We start from the raw sequence: 12,945 nt of genomic DNA, 5'->3' as shown, positions 1-12,945 counted from the left end.
AGGGAGTGAGCAATTGGATGGAAGACCTCTCTCTCTCTCTCTCTCTCTCTCTCTCTCTGCCTCTCCTCTCTCTGTGTAACTCTGACTTTCAAATAAATAAGTCTTAAAAAAAAAAGAAGTATGGTTTTCATCTGACACTGTTTTTCATCTTTGGAAATTAAATTCTTTTTATATCTCCCATGTCTGTTTAACTTTTTTTAAGATTTTTTTATTTGAAAGGCAGTTACAGAGAGAGATGGAGAGATGAGAGAGAGAGAGAGAGAGAGAGAGAGAGAGAATCTTCCATCTGCTGGTTCACTCCCCAAATGGCCACAACAGCTGGAGTTCGGTCAGACTGAAGCCAGGAGCTAGGAGTTTCTTCCAGGTTTCCCAGGTGGGTGCAGAGGCCAAGGGACTTGGACCATCTTCCACTGCTTTCCTAAGTGCACTGGATTGGAAGTGGAGCAGCTAGGACTTGAACCATCGACCATATGGGATGCCAGCACTGCAGACGGTGGCTTAACCTGCTACACCACAGCGCCGGCCCCTCCATTGATTTATTGTCATGTTTTCCTGCTTTAAAAAAGTTTTATTTTGATATAAGCCACAAATCACACAATTTAGCCTTGAAAGTGAACAATAAACTGTATTTTAATATATTCAGTGTTGTATACCCATTGCCACAAAAAATTTTTAGAACATTTTCTTCCCTCCAAGGAAACCCTAGAACCCTTAGCTGTTACTATGTTATAAATTTACTCCTTGTCTTAGAATTTGTCTATTTTGGGTATTTGCTATAAATGTAATCGTACTGTATATAGTCCTTTGCTATTAGCTTCTTTCACTTAGCATAATACTTCCAAGGTTCATTAATACTGTGGCATGTATCTCCTTCTAATGTCTAGTAATCACTGGATAGCAGACATCATAAATTTTACATTTCTAGGTGTTGGGAATTTTTCCCTCTATAGATATTTTGGAGACTTTCAATGGTTTAAGTGGTCTGAAGCAGTAAAATGTAGAGCTAAGTATGACCCGTGACTGAGGCAAGACCTTCTGTGTATGTTAGATCCTGTAAGTCAGGAGTTTTTCCGGTCTGGCTGGTGAGGGTAGGTACCAGCGTCGACGTCGTGTGCGTGCCAGGCTGTGTTCCCTCTGATCCACTTGGATGAGTCTTCCATGCGTGTATTGACAAGTACTCTGCGGAATGCTGAAGGGGAACCCTCCACAGACGTCTGTGGCTCTCCACGCGCTGCTCTCCTGCTACTCCGTCCTTTGAACTCTAGCTGCCCCAGTCTTGCTGGAATATCTCAGCTGAGGAAATACCCCAGGCTCTGCCTGTTTCCTCTTCTGTAGCACAGTAAGGAAACCCTCTAGACAGTACACGGGACAATTGTAGGGCTCACCTTGCTTTTTATCTTTCAAGAGTCATTTTCCTTCTGTACCAGATGTCCAGTGTCTTAACAACCATTGCTTTGTGTATTTTGTCTGCTTTATTTGGGTATTTGGGGGAGACGAGTGTTTCATGACAGGGCCATTTTGGTCTCTGTTACTCCACCTTGACTATAAGTGCATGGTTTTTCACAGTGGGAGCAAGAGGATTTGACAATGGAGGGGAATTAGCATGATGTAACTACTCTTTTTTTTTTTAAGATTTATTTATTTATTTGAAAGTCAGAGTTACACAGAGAGAGAAGGAGAGGCAGAGAGGGAGAGAGAGGTCTTCTATCCACTGGTTTACTCCCCAACTGACTGCAATAGCCGGAGCTGGGCCAATCCAAAGCCAGGAGCTAGGATCCAGAAGCTTTTTCCGGGTCTCCCACATGGGTACTGGGCCCAAGGACTTGGGCCATCTTCCACTGGTTTCTCAGGCCACAGCAGAGAGCTGGATAGGAAGTGGAGCAGCCGGGTCTCGAACTGCCGCCCATATGGGATGCCGGCACTGCAGGCTTAACCCGTTACACCACAGCACCATCCCGTAACTTCTCTCAAGCTTGAGTGACAAACTGGGTGTTCTGGTGCCAGTGGGTAAGATGAAGAGGACAGGAGGAAGGTGCTTGAAGGAAATAAGAGATCTGCTTGGATGGATAAGCTTTAAAACATCGACATGAATGTGTCCAAAAAGTCATCACTGTATATGAATGTGCTGTTCAGGAGGGAGGTCTACACTAGGGGGCCTACCTTTGCAACAATTAAGACTACCAGAGAAGATGAAGTCACCTAGGAAGAGACTATTGGCTCTGAAAGTAAAGGGGGCAGAGTCATAGCTGTCTTAGTCTGTTTTCTGTTGCTATCACAAAATACCTGAGACCAGGTCATTTGTTTTGTTTGTTTGTTTGTTTGGGTTTGTTTTGTTTTGTTTTTGTTTGTTTGTTTTTTTGACAGGCAGAGTGGACAGTGAGAGAGAGAGAGACAGAGAGAAAGGTCTTCTTTTGCCGTTGGTTCACCCTCCAATGGCCACCGCGGCCAGCGCGCTGCAGCCGGCGCACCGCGCTGATCCGATGGCAGGAGCCAGGTACTTATCCTGGTCTCCCATGGGGTGCAGGGCCCAAGCACTTGGGCCATCCTCCACTGCACTCCCTGGCCACAGCAGAGAGCTGGCCTGGAAGAGGGGCAACCGGGACAGAATCTGGTGCCCCAACCGGGACTAGAACCTGGTGTGCCGGCACCGCAAGGCGGAGGATTAGCCTAGTGAGCCGCGGCGCTGGCCCGAGACCAGGTCATTTGTAAGAATAGAAATTTGGCTCACAGTTCTGGAAGCTGGGAAATCCAACAGCATGGCACTGACATGTGCTCAGCATCCCAGGAGGGACAGGCATCACATGCGGAGACCAAACAAGAGATGGAGTGTTCCCGACACAGCCATTCCCAAAATAACCAATTCATCTCTGAAGGGACTAATCCTGTCCTGAAGGGAGATTCCTCAACATGTAGCATCAACATGAATTTGAGGGCTAAATTCCCACCACATGGATTTAGGAGACATTTTCAAACTACAGCAATACTCAAGATACCATGATATTTGGAAACTGGATGCAAATGGATGGATAACCAGAGAAGGGACAGAAAACCAAGCAAGTGAGAGCAAGAAACTGGATCAGAGCAGAGGGTAGAGAAGTTCCTGCTGTTTTGCAAGATCATTAATCGTCAGTGATTTGGTTAAGAGCAGTCTCAGAGATGTGGGAGGGGCAGAAGCCAAACTGAATTAAGCTAAATAGAAGCTGAGTATGGGGAAGGAGAGTGAAGCAGAGCAATGGGGTCATGCCCAGGAGGGTTCCAGGACCAAGCTTCACAAGGAAATGTGTTCAGAAGTGTTGACAACACAGGACCTGAAATCAATAGGGCAACAGCGCAACAGTGCTACACTGATACCATAAGCCAGTTACAAAGAATGAATTAAACAGATGTCAAAGTATGCATTAAGAAAGCATCAACAACACTGGGGAAAAAAGTAAAGGATGGGTGGGTGTATCCGTGTTAATACCCGATTGTAATACAACTGCAGGATTTCCCTGTGTTTTCCTTACAGCTGCATGTAATCTGCACTTACCTCAAAAAATTCAAATGTTGAATTAAACACTTCCAGTTGCCATAATTTGGCAACTTTTGTTTCCACAGTAAGCATTCAGACTTTTTACCAGCAAAGAGCTATTTCTTTTTTTTTTTTCTTTTGTAAAGACGACAGCGAAGGATGGGGTGGGGAGCGCAAAATCCATCCCTGTCTTTCCCTAGACAAAGAGAGCAAGTCTCACTCAGCCTTCCGGGTCTGCAGGTTCCACCCCTACCTCCGCTATAAGTCTGGAACTCTGTACGTCAATCAGGGGGCAGCTACTCTAGTGCACCTCGGAGGTCCAAGCCTAGTTAGTCCAGAAAGTTAACACATCTAGCTCTCCGTGGGTACCGAGTTGGATGCTCCGCCCTTTCCCACTTAGCGAGAGGGTTTCTCTCTTTCTCCTTCCCTTCCTCCCTCCCCCATATCATCCCTCCTCGGGTATCTCTGTCTAGCCCTGGAGAAACCTCCCCCGCCTCTGAACCCCCAGCCGCCCTCCCTGCACTTCCCGCGCCTTCCTTAGGAGACAGTTGCTCGCGATGCTCCCCAAACCGGCGAAACGGGCGAGAGAGCCGCGGGCTCCTTTTCTGGCCAAGGTACATCATTTCCGGTCACAGCCTCCCTCCCCCGGAAGTAGGGCCTGATGTAAACACGGGAGCCGGGCGCCAAGGCCCGGGAGGTCAGGGAAGCCGGGCCGCGGGCGGCGCCGAGAACGGGGCTTGGGAGTCAGAGACGCGGGAGATCAGGACAGAAGGACCACGATCCCGGGGTAGGATGGCGTCTAGGGGAGGGAAGGGATCCTTGGGAATAGGGGTCTTTGTAGATGGTGGGTTTCAGACCAGGGGTATTGAAAGGAGTATAAGGGTGGTCTTCAGAGGGGTGAGGCATCCCTGGCAGGAGTCCAGAGATAGTGCAGGCTTTGGGAATGGGAGGGGGCGGGGGCGTGGAAACAATGGGGCTTGGGAGAGTGAGGCTGTCCGGTGGAGGATGTTACAGGGGGAGACCCAGGTGGTTTGGGCTTTTGGAGGGTGGAGAGGGGGTGCACTTGGACAGAGGTCTTAGAGAGATGGGGTTTGAAAGGGAGGATGGAGCTCCAGGGCAGGAATCTTAGGGACTGGGTCCTGTTCAGCAGTCTCAGGTTGGTGTTTTCCTAGGCAGGTGTTTTGGGCGCTGTGCCTTTGGCAAGGGTCTTTTTAAAAAAAAAAAAAAGATTTATTTATTTATTTGAAAGTTAGAATTACACAGAGAGAGGAGAGGCAGAGAGAGAGAGAGAGAGGTCTTCCATCTACTGGCTCACTCCCTAATTGGCCACAACAGCCGGAGCTGCATCATCCAAAGCCAGAAGCCAGGAGCTTCTTCCTGGTCTCCCACGCAGGTGCAGGGGTCCAAGGACTTGGGCTGTCTCCTACTGCTTTGGCAGGCCATAGCAGAGAGCTGGATCGGAAGTAGACCAGCCGGGACCCTGCGGCAGGGTCTTGGGGAGAGGATGGGGGTCTAGGAGGGGAATCTTAGGGAGATGGGGTGGAAGTCAGAGTGAAGAAACAGGATGCCCCAGCGGCGGGGGATTTAGAGTGCTAGGGGAATGGTGAGGTAATGTCTTCAGGGCATAAAGGGATGAGGAGGCATCCATGCAAGAAGTTAGCAAGGTGTGAGAAGGGTTTGGGGAAGCCTGTGAGGGAGAAAGGTGTTCGGGTAGAGTTAGAACCACGGGAGGAGGTGTTGGACCAGTCATCTCAGGGAGATGCAAGAAGAGGTGACTTGTCCTAGCACCATTCTCCTCTGTTGACAGGTGAAATTTAGTGCTAGGTTCAGCTGTGAAGCTGGGGAGTGACTCCGGGCCATGTCACGCATTGGGGCCAAGATTGACTGCAGGTGGGGAGGGATGATTACTGGGGCACCCTCGACCCCATTACCTCCTGATGAGTCAGTGAGAGCCAGCAAGTAAGGAGAAGGGGAGGTTTTCCAGGTCAGTGTGAGAAGACAGAGTTCCTGTCCATGCTGTTGGGAGCTTAGAGCAGAGATCTGAGGACTGTCCTCATTGTTGTCAACTCGGGAGTTCTGCTGGGGCCAAGAGTAGGCAGAGTGGAGGAAGAAAATCTGTTGGGGACAGGAGTTGGAGGACTTGGAGGGGAGACCCCAGGACTCTTCTCGACTGTATGCCATTTGTGACCAGAGGAGCAATCCTGGACCATGAGTCAGCAGCCACTTCGAGGAGTGACCAGCTTGCGTTTCAACCAAGACCAAAGTGAGAGAGGCTTCCACCTGTATCCTTGTGGGAGGGGAGAAGGGAGGGAGCGAAGGGTCCCAGGTAGGTCATGGGCCCCCAGCTTCCCACCTGGGCCTTCTCTGAGGCAGTATGGATTCCTACCACCCCCAGGCTGCTTTTGCTGTGCCATGGAGACAGGTGTGCGGATCTACAATGTGGAGCCATTGATGGAAAAGGGGCATCTTGGTGAGCCTTTGACAAGGGAGGAGCAAAGGGCAGAAGGGCTGGGTGTTGGCTGCCACCTCCACTGACACCCTGGTCCCTGTCCAGACCACGAGCAGGTGGGCAGCATGGGCCTGGTGGAGATGCTACACCGCTCTAACCTGCTGGCCCTGGTAGGCGGTGGGAGCAGCCCCAAGTTCTCAGAGATCTCAGGTAAGTGCCCGCATCACTCCCATGCCCCAGATTCCCCGGATTCCCGGCCTCCCACAGGTGCCCCGAGGCATGGAGATGTCAGAGCGTGGAAGCCATGGATCTTGTAGCTTGAGACGCTGGATGTTTTGTTTTTATTAAAAAGGAAAAAAAAAAAAAAAACCTGTCTCCTGTATGCCATGTCCTTCCTTAGGTAGTGTTTACTTCCTGTGAGTCTGGTCCTGTTGCCAGCACTTGGCTTGCTTGTCTGAACTCATGGACTCCTCACAGCAACTCTGTTGCAGGAAGTATCATTCATCTCTATTTTTACCAAAGAGGAAACTGAGGCCCAGTGGGGTTAAGTGACTTATCCAAGGTCACCAAACCAATAGGTTTTAAAATCTTGGGACATGGCAAGAGATACTGTAGGAGAGCCACTGAGCCCTAGAAGTCCTCATGGAAATCTCCTGGGACTATGGACTGGGACCCTGGAGGCAGGAATAGTTGCTGAGGGGAGATTACAGACCTCGATATGGGTCCCTACTTTGCCAGACACTCAACCCTTTCAAAGCTCCATTTCCGTAGCTGGCAGTGAGTATTCTGCTTCTAGACCTGGTTCTCTGAGGCATCAACAAGTGTTTATGCTGTGGGAGGCTCATCTTGGGTGTTTTCGGTGAAAGGTTAAACAAGGGAGTTAAGGTTCTGTGGGGGAGTAGAGGTGTGCCCTGTGTCACCAAGGACCTCCCCTCACCATAAACCTTGGCTTCCCAAACCCACCCACCTACCTGCCCAGCAGTGCTGATCTGGGATGATGCCCGGGAGGGCAAGGACTCCAAGGACAAGCTGGTGCTGGAGTTCACCTTCACTAAGCCTGTGCTGGCTGTACGCATGCGCCATGACAAGTGAGCCTGAGGCAGAGTGGGGCGGAGGGTAGGAGGTCCTTCCCTGGCCTCCCAACACCCTCCCCCTCACAGCTCGTGGCCACACTGTGTTGTGTGATGTCCCCAGGATTGTGATCGTGCTGAGGAACCGCATCTACGTGTATTCCTTCCCCGACAATCCTCGAAAGCTGTTTGAGTTTGACACCCGGGACAACCCCAAGGGTGAGAGGGCCCAGATGTGTGGGTGTAAGGGCAGGAGACAGTGCATGGGGCAAAAATGAGTGAGAGGAAGAGACACACGTGCTAGAAACAAAGAGGCAGGAAGAGTCACTGCAGAGATGCCACACTCAATCTACCCGTCTCTCTGTCCTCAGCCAGTTCCCTCTCCCCATCCAAGACCCCGCCCCACCCCTGGGTGCCCCAGATGGCAGAGCAGAAGCACCTGATGAGGACATGGGTGGGTGTGTCAGAGAGCCCTGGGCCTCCAAGGGGCCGTCACAGCAGCTTCCTGGAATCCACAGTGGCATGGGGGCGATAATTTGCCTTGCTGGTGGAGAAATGGCAGCTGACCTAAAGTCCCTGAGGGTTGAAGTCTGGCCCAAAACCTAGCTCTGTCCATTCTGAAGCCCTGCCAAGCCCCTGCCTCCCTTTGATCCCCCCTCCCCCCACCAGGGCTCTGTGACCTCTGCCCCAGCCTGGAGAAACAACTACTCGTGTTCCCAGGACACAAGTGTGGGAGTCTACAACTTGTGGTGAGCTGTGCAGCAGCTGAGGGGACCGGCGGGGTAGGTGGGCAGGCTGGCTCCACCTGTTGACTCTCAGCCCCTCTCCTCCATGCCCCTCCAAGTCCCAACTGCTCCCTCCTACCCCAGGACCTGGCAAGCACCAAGCCTGGCACCTCCTCCGCTCCATTCACCATCAATGCCCATCAGAGTGACGTGGCCTGCATGTCCCTGAACCAGCCAGGTACCGTAGTGGCCTCGGCCTCCCAGAAGGGCACCCTTATTCGCCTTTTTGACACGCAGTCCAAGGAGAAACTGGTGGAGCTGCGCCGAGGCACTGACCCTGCCACTCTTTACTGGTGAGCACAGGGAACACACGGTGAGCTGGTGACCCCACTCATGTGACACATGGACATCACTGCGGGTCTGTCTTCCAGCATTAACTTCAGCCATGACTCCTCCTTCCTCTGCGCTTCCAGCGATAAGGGCACAGTCCATATCTTTGCTCTCAAGGATACCCGCCTCAACCGCCGCTCCGCGTGAGTACCCACCTGCCCCCCCACCCGCCATGCCCCCATCCCCCTGCCTGTATACCACACCTGGGCTTAGCCAGTACTGCCTGCAGGCTGGCTCGCGTGGGCAAGGTGGGGCCCATGATTGGGCAGTACGTGGACTCTCAGTGGAGCCTGGCGAGCTTCACTGTGCCTGCTGAGTCAGCCTGCATCTGCGCTTTCGGTCGGAATACTTCCAAGAATGTCAACTCTGTGATTGGTGAGTGGGAACCGCCGCTCGTTTGGGGGTACTGCATGGGCAAAAGGCCTGCAGGTTGGACCTCAAAGAATTCTAGGGCCATGGGAAGCCTGAGGGGGACAGAGCGTGTGACTGAGCTCCATCAGTAAGGGGTAGGGGGTACTTTGGCAAAGATCTGGATGTAGACCCTAGGCTATGGGACACCTGAGGGGGCTGGACTGTGTGTCTGTGCAGTCTCTAACCTTGTATCACCTCTCCCCCTCCCCAGCCATCTGTGTAGATGGGACCTTCCACAAATACGTCTTCACTCCCGATGGAAACTGCAACCGAGAGGCTTTCGACGTGTACCTTGACATTTGTGATGATGATGACTTTTAAGGACCTTAGGGGCTGTGTTAGGGACCTGCCGTGGCAGGTTGTGGGAGCTGAGCCTTGGGGACGGGGTTTGCTGTGGAAGCCACCAGCTAGTAAGCATTAATGGGGCCTGTGCCCACTGCCCCCCTCAGCATAGCTGTGTCTAAATAAAACAGCTCACTTCCCCAAGTATTTCTTGATGACTCTGTGCTCAAAGGGCCAGGCCAGGAACTCGGGGAGGCACCAGAACCGCCTGGAGAATTGCGGGAAACCTAGAGGGCACAGCCTAATCCAACCTGGGGATTTGTAAAAGCTTCCCAGAAAGAGATGATCTCTGATGCAATTAATATGAGTAAAAGGTTCTTTAATGGCATTTATGGCTTGTGCTCAAGGGTGGGGCATGGAGTTTCCAGGAGAGGCGTGACCCTCTTGGACTATGACAGGAAGGAAGTAAAATCCCGCCCTGGTCCTTCTGACAGTCCCTGCTGTCTTGTCTTTGCCTGTCTGGAAACTTTGAGCCGCCGCCCAGAACTGTCCTGCGTGGCGCCTCACCCGGGAACTGCTAGGAATTTGAAGAGCTGGGAGCGTCCCGCCTCGTGGCTGAGGTTTGATTTCCCAGCAACCCTTGCTGCCTCACTATACGCCGTTGTTTACGTTTCCCGTCACGTGGGTAACGGCGCATGCGCAGCTCACCTAGGTCATTAAGCCCGCCCAGTCCAGACTTCATTTCCCAGTGTGCCTCGCGGTGCGCAGGGGCTAACGGATGTTGTAGTCCGGCGGCCTTTCAGGCTGGTCCAGCAACCGACAGGATGTCGGAGGTACGGCTGCCACCGTTACGCGCCCTGGACGACTTTGTTCTGGGGCCGGCGCGTCTGGCGGTTCCTGATCCATGCGACCCACAACGGTGGTGTCACCGTGTCATCAATAACCTGCTCTACTATCAAACCAACTATCTTCTGTGCTTCGGCTTCACGCTCGCAGTGGCCGGGTGAGGGGAGGGAGTGAGGCGCCGGTTGGTCGGAGACGCCTTTGAGGATGGGGAGGGGGAACCTGGTGGGGGAGGGGCAGGGGGAGGGGGCCACCGGGCCGGGAAGAGCGACATTAGTAGAGATGGAGGGTCTGAGGGCTTTTGAAGGAGGTGGAACCTGGTTATGAGAGGGCCTGGTGGGGATGGATCGTGGCCGGGGGAGGCCTGTGGAGAACGGAGGGTCTGGCGGGAAGACCCGGGGGAGATGGAAAAAGTGAGGAACTGAAGGGGGTAAGTGGGCTGGGAGGCGGACCTGAAAACAAGGAGGGTCCGAAAGGGGGTTTGAGAGTCTGTAGGGGACGGCGGGGCTGATATGAGTAACGGCGCCAGATAAAGGCAGCCCTGGAGGAGTCAGGGCAGGCCCAGGGACGCGGTGAAGTTGAAGGTTTGTGGGAGGTGGACCTGTGTGGTATCCGGACCTGGAGGGGGAGCCTAGCTGTGACTGGAATGCACCTCGAGCCAGTGCCTGTGGGGGAACTTGGGCCCAGAGGGAAGACCAGATAAGGCTGGAGGATCTGGAGGAGGGACTTGGGCGGGGACCCAAAGCCAGGAGAGGATTCTAGCAGTGCTGGGGGGGGGGGGGGGGGGACGGAATCCATAGGGAAATGCGAGACTGGAGGGGGCGTCCGGCAGGGGTCCTGTGAGGACCCTGGGCCTGACCAGAGGGCAAAGTGTGGGGACCCTGGGTCCAGAGGAAGCTGCTCTGGGACTGGGTGAGAAATGGGGGACATGGGCAGGTAGTCAGAAGGAAAGTGAGTGTTGGGAGCCCAAGGGGTCTAGCGGGGATGGGAGGACCGCAGGGTAGGAATGACACGGAGGAAACGAGGGCCCGCAGGGGGTCTAAGGCAGCGGAAGCCCTGGAGGATGGACCTGTAGGAGACAAGACTAGCAGGATTGCTGCATCGGAGGGCCCAGAGACGGGGGACCCAAGGGTCTTGGGGCTCAGGATCGGGTGGATGGTGGTCTGGGCAACTAGTTCCCTTGTCCCCACAGATACATGAGCCCGCAACACACGCTCCTTGGCGCTCTGACAATGGTGGCAGCCCTCGGCATACTGACGTGGGCAGCCGAGTCCCGTGCAGCCATACGCCGCTGCCGTCGCAACCACCCTGCTGCCTGCATGGCCGCGGTGCTGGCCGTCAGCCTCCTGGTTCTCTGGCTCGCCGGCGGCGCTTACACCTTCCTACTCAGCATCGCCACGCCAGTGCTTCGTGAGTCTCCACTACTGCGGGAAAGGGCCAACCTGTACTTAAAGCACCAGGCCTGGCCTGCCCTAGTTCCTGGGCTGAGGGGGCTGGAAAACCCAGGAGGCATGGCTTAAAAGTGCCTTTCTTGTCTTGACTCCCCCACCCCACCCCCTTTTGGGAAACACCCCTCTTACTGCCACCTCTTTGGGGATCACTCCTGGTATTAAGTGCCTTCCACTGGCCAGGTCCCCATTACCAAGAGCCCTCCCTGGCCACGCCCCCCCCCCCCCCCCGCAAAGAGAATTATTCCGCCACACTTTGATGATCAGAGCTACCCTGGCCACTCACCATTCTATTACTCTACCAGGGCATCAGTTCCCTTCTGTGGGCCCCAACTGGTGTGGGCTGAGGACTCATCCCACTGACCCCACCCCTCTTGGTACTGCCCACAGTGATCCTGGTGCACGCCTCCCTGCGCCTGCGCAACCTTAAAAACAAGATTGAGAACAAGATCGAGAGCATTGGTCTCAAGCGGACGCCAATGGGGCTCATCCTAGAGGCACTGGGACAAGAGCAGGAGGCCGGATCCTAAGGGCCTGGGATCTGTGCCCCAACGTGGAGAATATTAACTCCCAACCCCACCTGAGACCTTCAGCCCTTTCCCAGCCCTCAAACTAGTAATCTGGAGTCCCTTGCCCTGCCCCCGCCCCCCCAAAAAAGAACAAGACATCTATATCAGCCCTGCCTTGGTCTCAAACTAGGCTCTCTCTCTCTCTCACACACACACCCATTACCCAGGAACCACAGTCTTCCCTAGCCCTAAACTTGGGAACCAAAGCCACCAACATCTAGCCCCAAATCTGGGGCTTAAGACCACAACATCCATGGCCAACATCAAACTGTGGACCCAGAGACACTCCTAACCCCAATGTGGGATTGGCCCATCTCCCATGCTGAGCCCCAAAGCTGGGGTCTGGGGTAAGGTATTGTGACATCTTGAACCAAAGCCCCATGCTCAGCCCATCGCTGGGGTGGAGTCAAACAACCTGACCCTGTTTGAACCTTTGGTCCCAGGTGACCCCAACCAGTCCCCTTACCACCCGCTCCCTCCCATGTTCCACAGTGGCCAGGACCAAGGAGTTGAGTGGAGGTGGGGCATATATATCAGTATTACCGCAACAATAAAACCTGTTGCATCTTCCAAGCCAATCTGGGCCTCCTGGGTAAAGTCCTTATTTATGTCAATGAGGAAGTGGCCTAGAGACTTCCTGGCTGGCTGTCAACTATGTGGGCTGAATGGGTGATCTCTGAGGCCCTTCCTCAATCCTGTTACCTCCGGATCAGTGTGAAAGCCTAAGGAAGAAGTTAGGGGCACTGTTTACTATCATCATTTGCATTATTAAGAGTTCTTGTTTGAGGTTGGCTGTGAATCTGAGCAGAGGCAAAGGAGTTACCCCATGTCACCTGGCAAGCCACAAGCAGATGGCTTAGGCTACTTCCATGGTATTATTTTTCTTCCTGTAAAAATATGAGGGGAGGCTGGGCATTGAGCACGCTCTGTTAAGCTGCCCCTTGAGAAACCTGCATCCCATACTGGTTCCAGTCAGCTGCTCTGCTTCTGAACAAGCTCCCTGCTAATGTGCCTGGGAGGCAGCAGGTGATGGCTCAAGTGCTTGGGCCCCAGCCACCCATGTGGGAGACCCAGATGGAGCTCCTAACTACAGGCTTTGGGCCTGGCCCCGCCCTGGCTGTTGTGGGTCTCTGGGGAGTGAACCAGCAGATGGAAGATTCCTCTGTCTCTCCTTCTCTATCACTCTGCCTTTCAAGTAAAATAAACCTCTTTTAAAATTATGAAGTCTTCAAAAGCTTAATGGAAAG

General features: G+C 53.5%; 2 protein-coding genes and 1 long non-coding RNA gene across 6 annotated transcripts; 2 read left to right on the top strand and 1 right to left on the bottom strand.

The window, feature by feature from the left end:
- Positions 1 to 1,871: 1,871 nt before the first annotated feature.
- LOC149119599 (uncharacterized) lies at positions 1,872 to 3,707 on the bottom strand. Its single transcript, XR_016227993.1, has 2 exons — positions 3,530 to 3,707; positions 1,872 to 2,035 (listed from the first exon to the last, which is right to left on the bottom strand). It is a non-coding gene; the product is annotated as an uncharacterized LOC149119599 (long non-coding RNA).
- Positions 3,708 to 4,158: 451 nt separating this feature from the next.
- WDR45 (WD repeat domain 45) lies at positions 4,159 to 9,045 on the top strand. 4 transcript variants are annotated; one of them, XM_051827102.3, is made up of 11 exons: positions 4,159 to 4,298; positions 5,703 to 5,774; positions 5,907 to 5,981; positions 6,066 to 6,170; positions 6,943 to 7,048; positions 7,155 to 7,249; positions 7,700 to 7,779; positions 7,900 to 8,108; positions 8,187 to 8,288; positions 8,375 to 8,520; positions 8,768 to 9,045. In XM_051827102.3, the coding sequence occupies exons 2-11, from the start codon at positions 5,720 to 5,722 to the stop codon at positions 8,875 to 8,877; spliced, it is 1,083 nt and encodes a 360-aa protein (XP_051683062.1). In that variant the 5' UTR covers positions 4,159 to 4,298; positions 5,703 to 5,719; the 3' UTR covers positions 8,878 to 9,045. The 4 variants fall into 4 exon arrangements, with proteins under 4 accessions (XP_051683062.1, XP_051683060.1, XP_069923147.1 ...); XM_051827100.3 differs by having other exon boundaries at positions 6,940 to 7,048; XM_070067046.2 differs by having other exon boundaries at positions 5,640 to 5,774.
- Positions 9,046 to 9,631: 586 nt separating this feature from the next.
- On the top strand, positions 9,632 to 12,276 carry PRAF2 (PRA1 domain family member 2). The gene is made up of 3 exons (XM_002719908.6): positions 9,632 to 9,841; positions 10,874 to 11,091; positions 11,520 to 12,276. Exons 1-3 carry the CDS (start codon positions 9,663 to 9,665, stop codon positions 11,657 to 11,659), a joined length of 537 nt encoding a protein of 178 aa, XP_002719954.3. The 5' UTR covers positions 9,632 to 9,662; the 3' UTR covers positions 11,660 to 12,276.
- Positions 12,277 to 12,945: the final 669 nt, after the last annotated feature.

Source organism: Oryctolagus cuniculus, chromosome X, assembly GCF_051225735.1.
Source record: "Oryctolagus cuniculus isolate XC-2025 breed Fujian yellow rabbit chromosome X, ASM5122573v1, whole genome shotgun sequence".
In the NCBI taxonomy this organism is placed as follows: Eukaryota; Metazoa; Chordata; class Mammalia; order Lagomorpha; family Leporidae; genus Oryctolagus; species Oryctolagus cuniculus.
The sequence above is the reverse complement of the archived record's forward strand: the minus strand, read 5'-3'. Positions and strand labels throughout refer to the sequence as shown.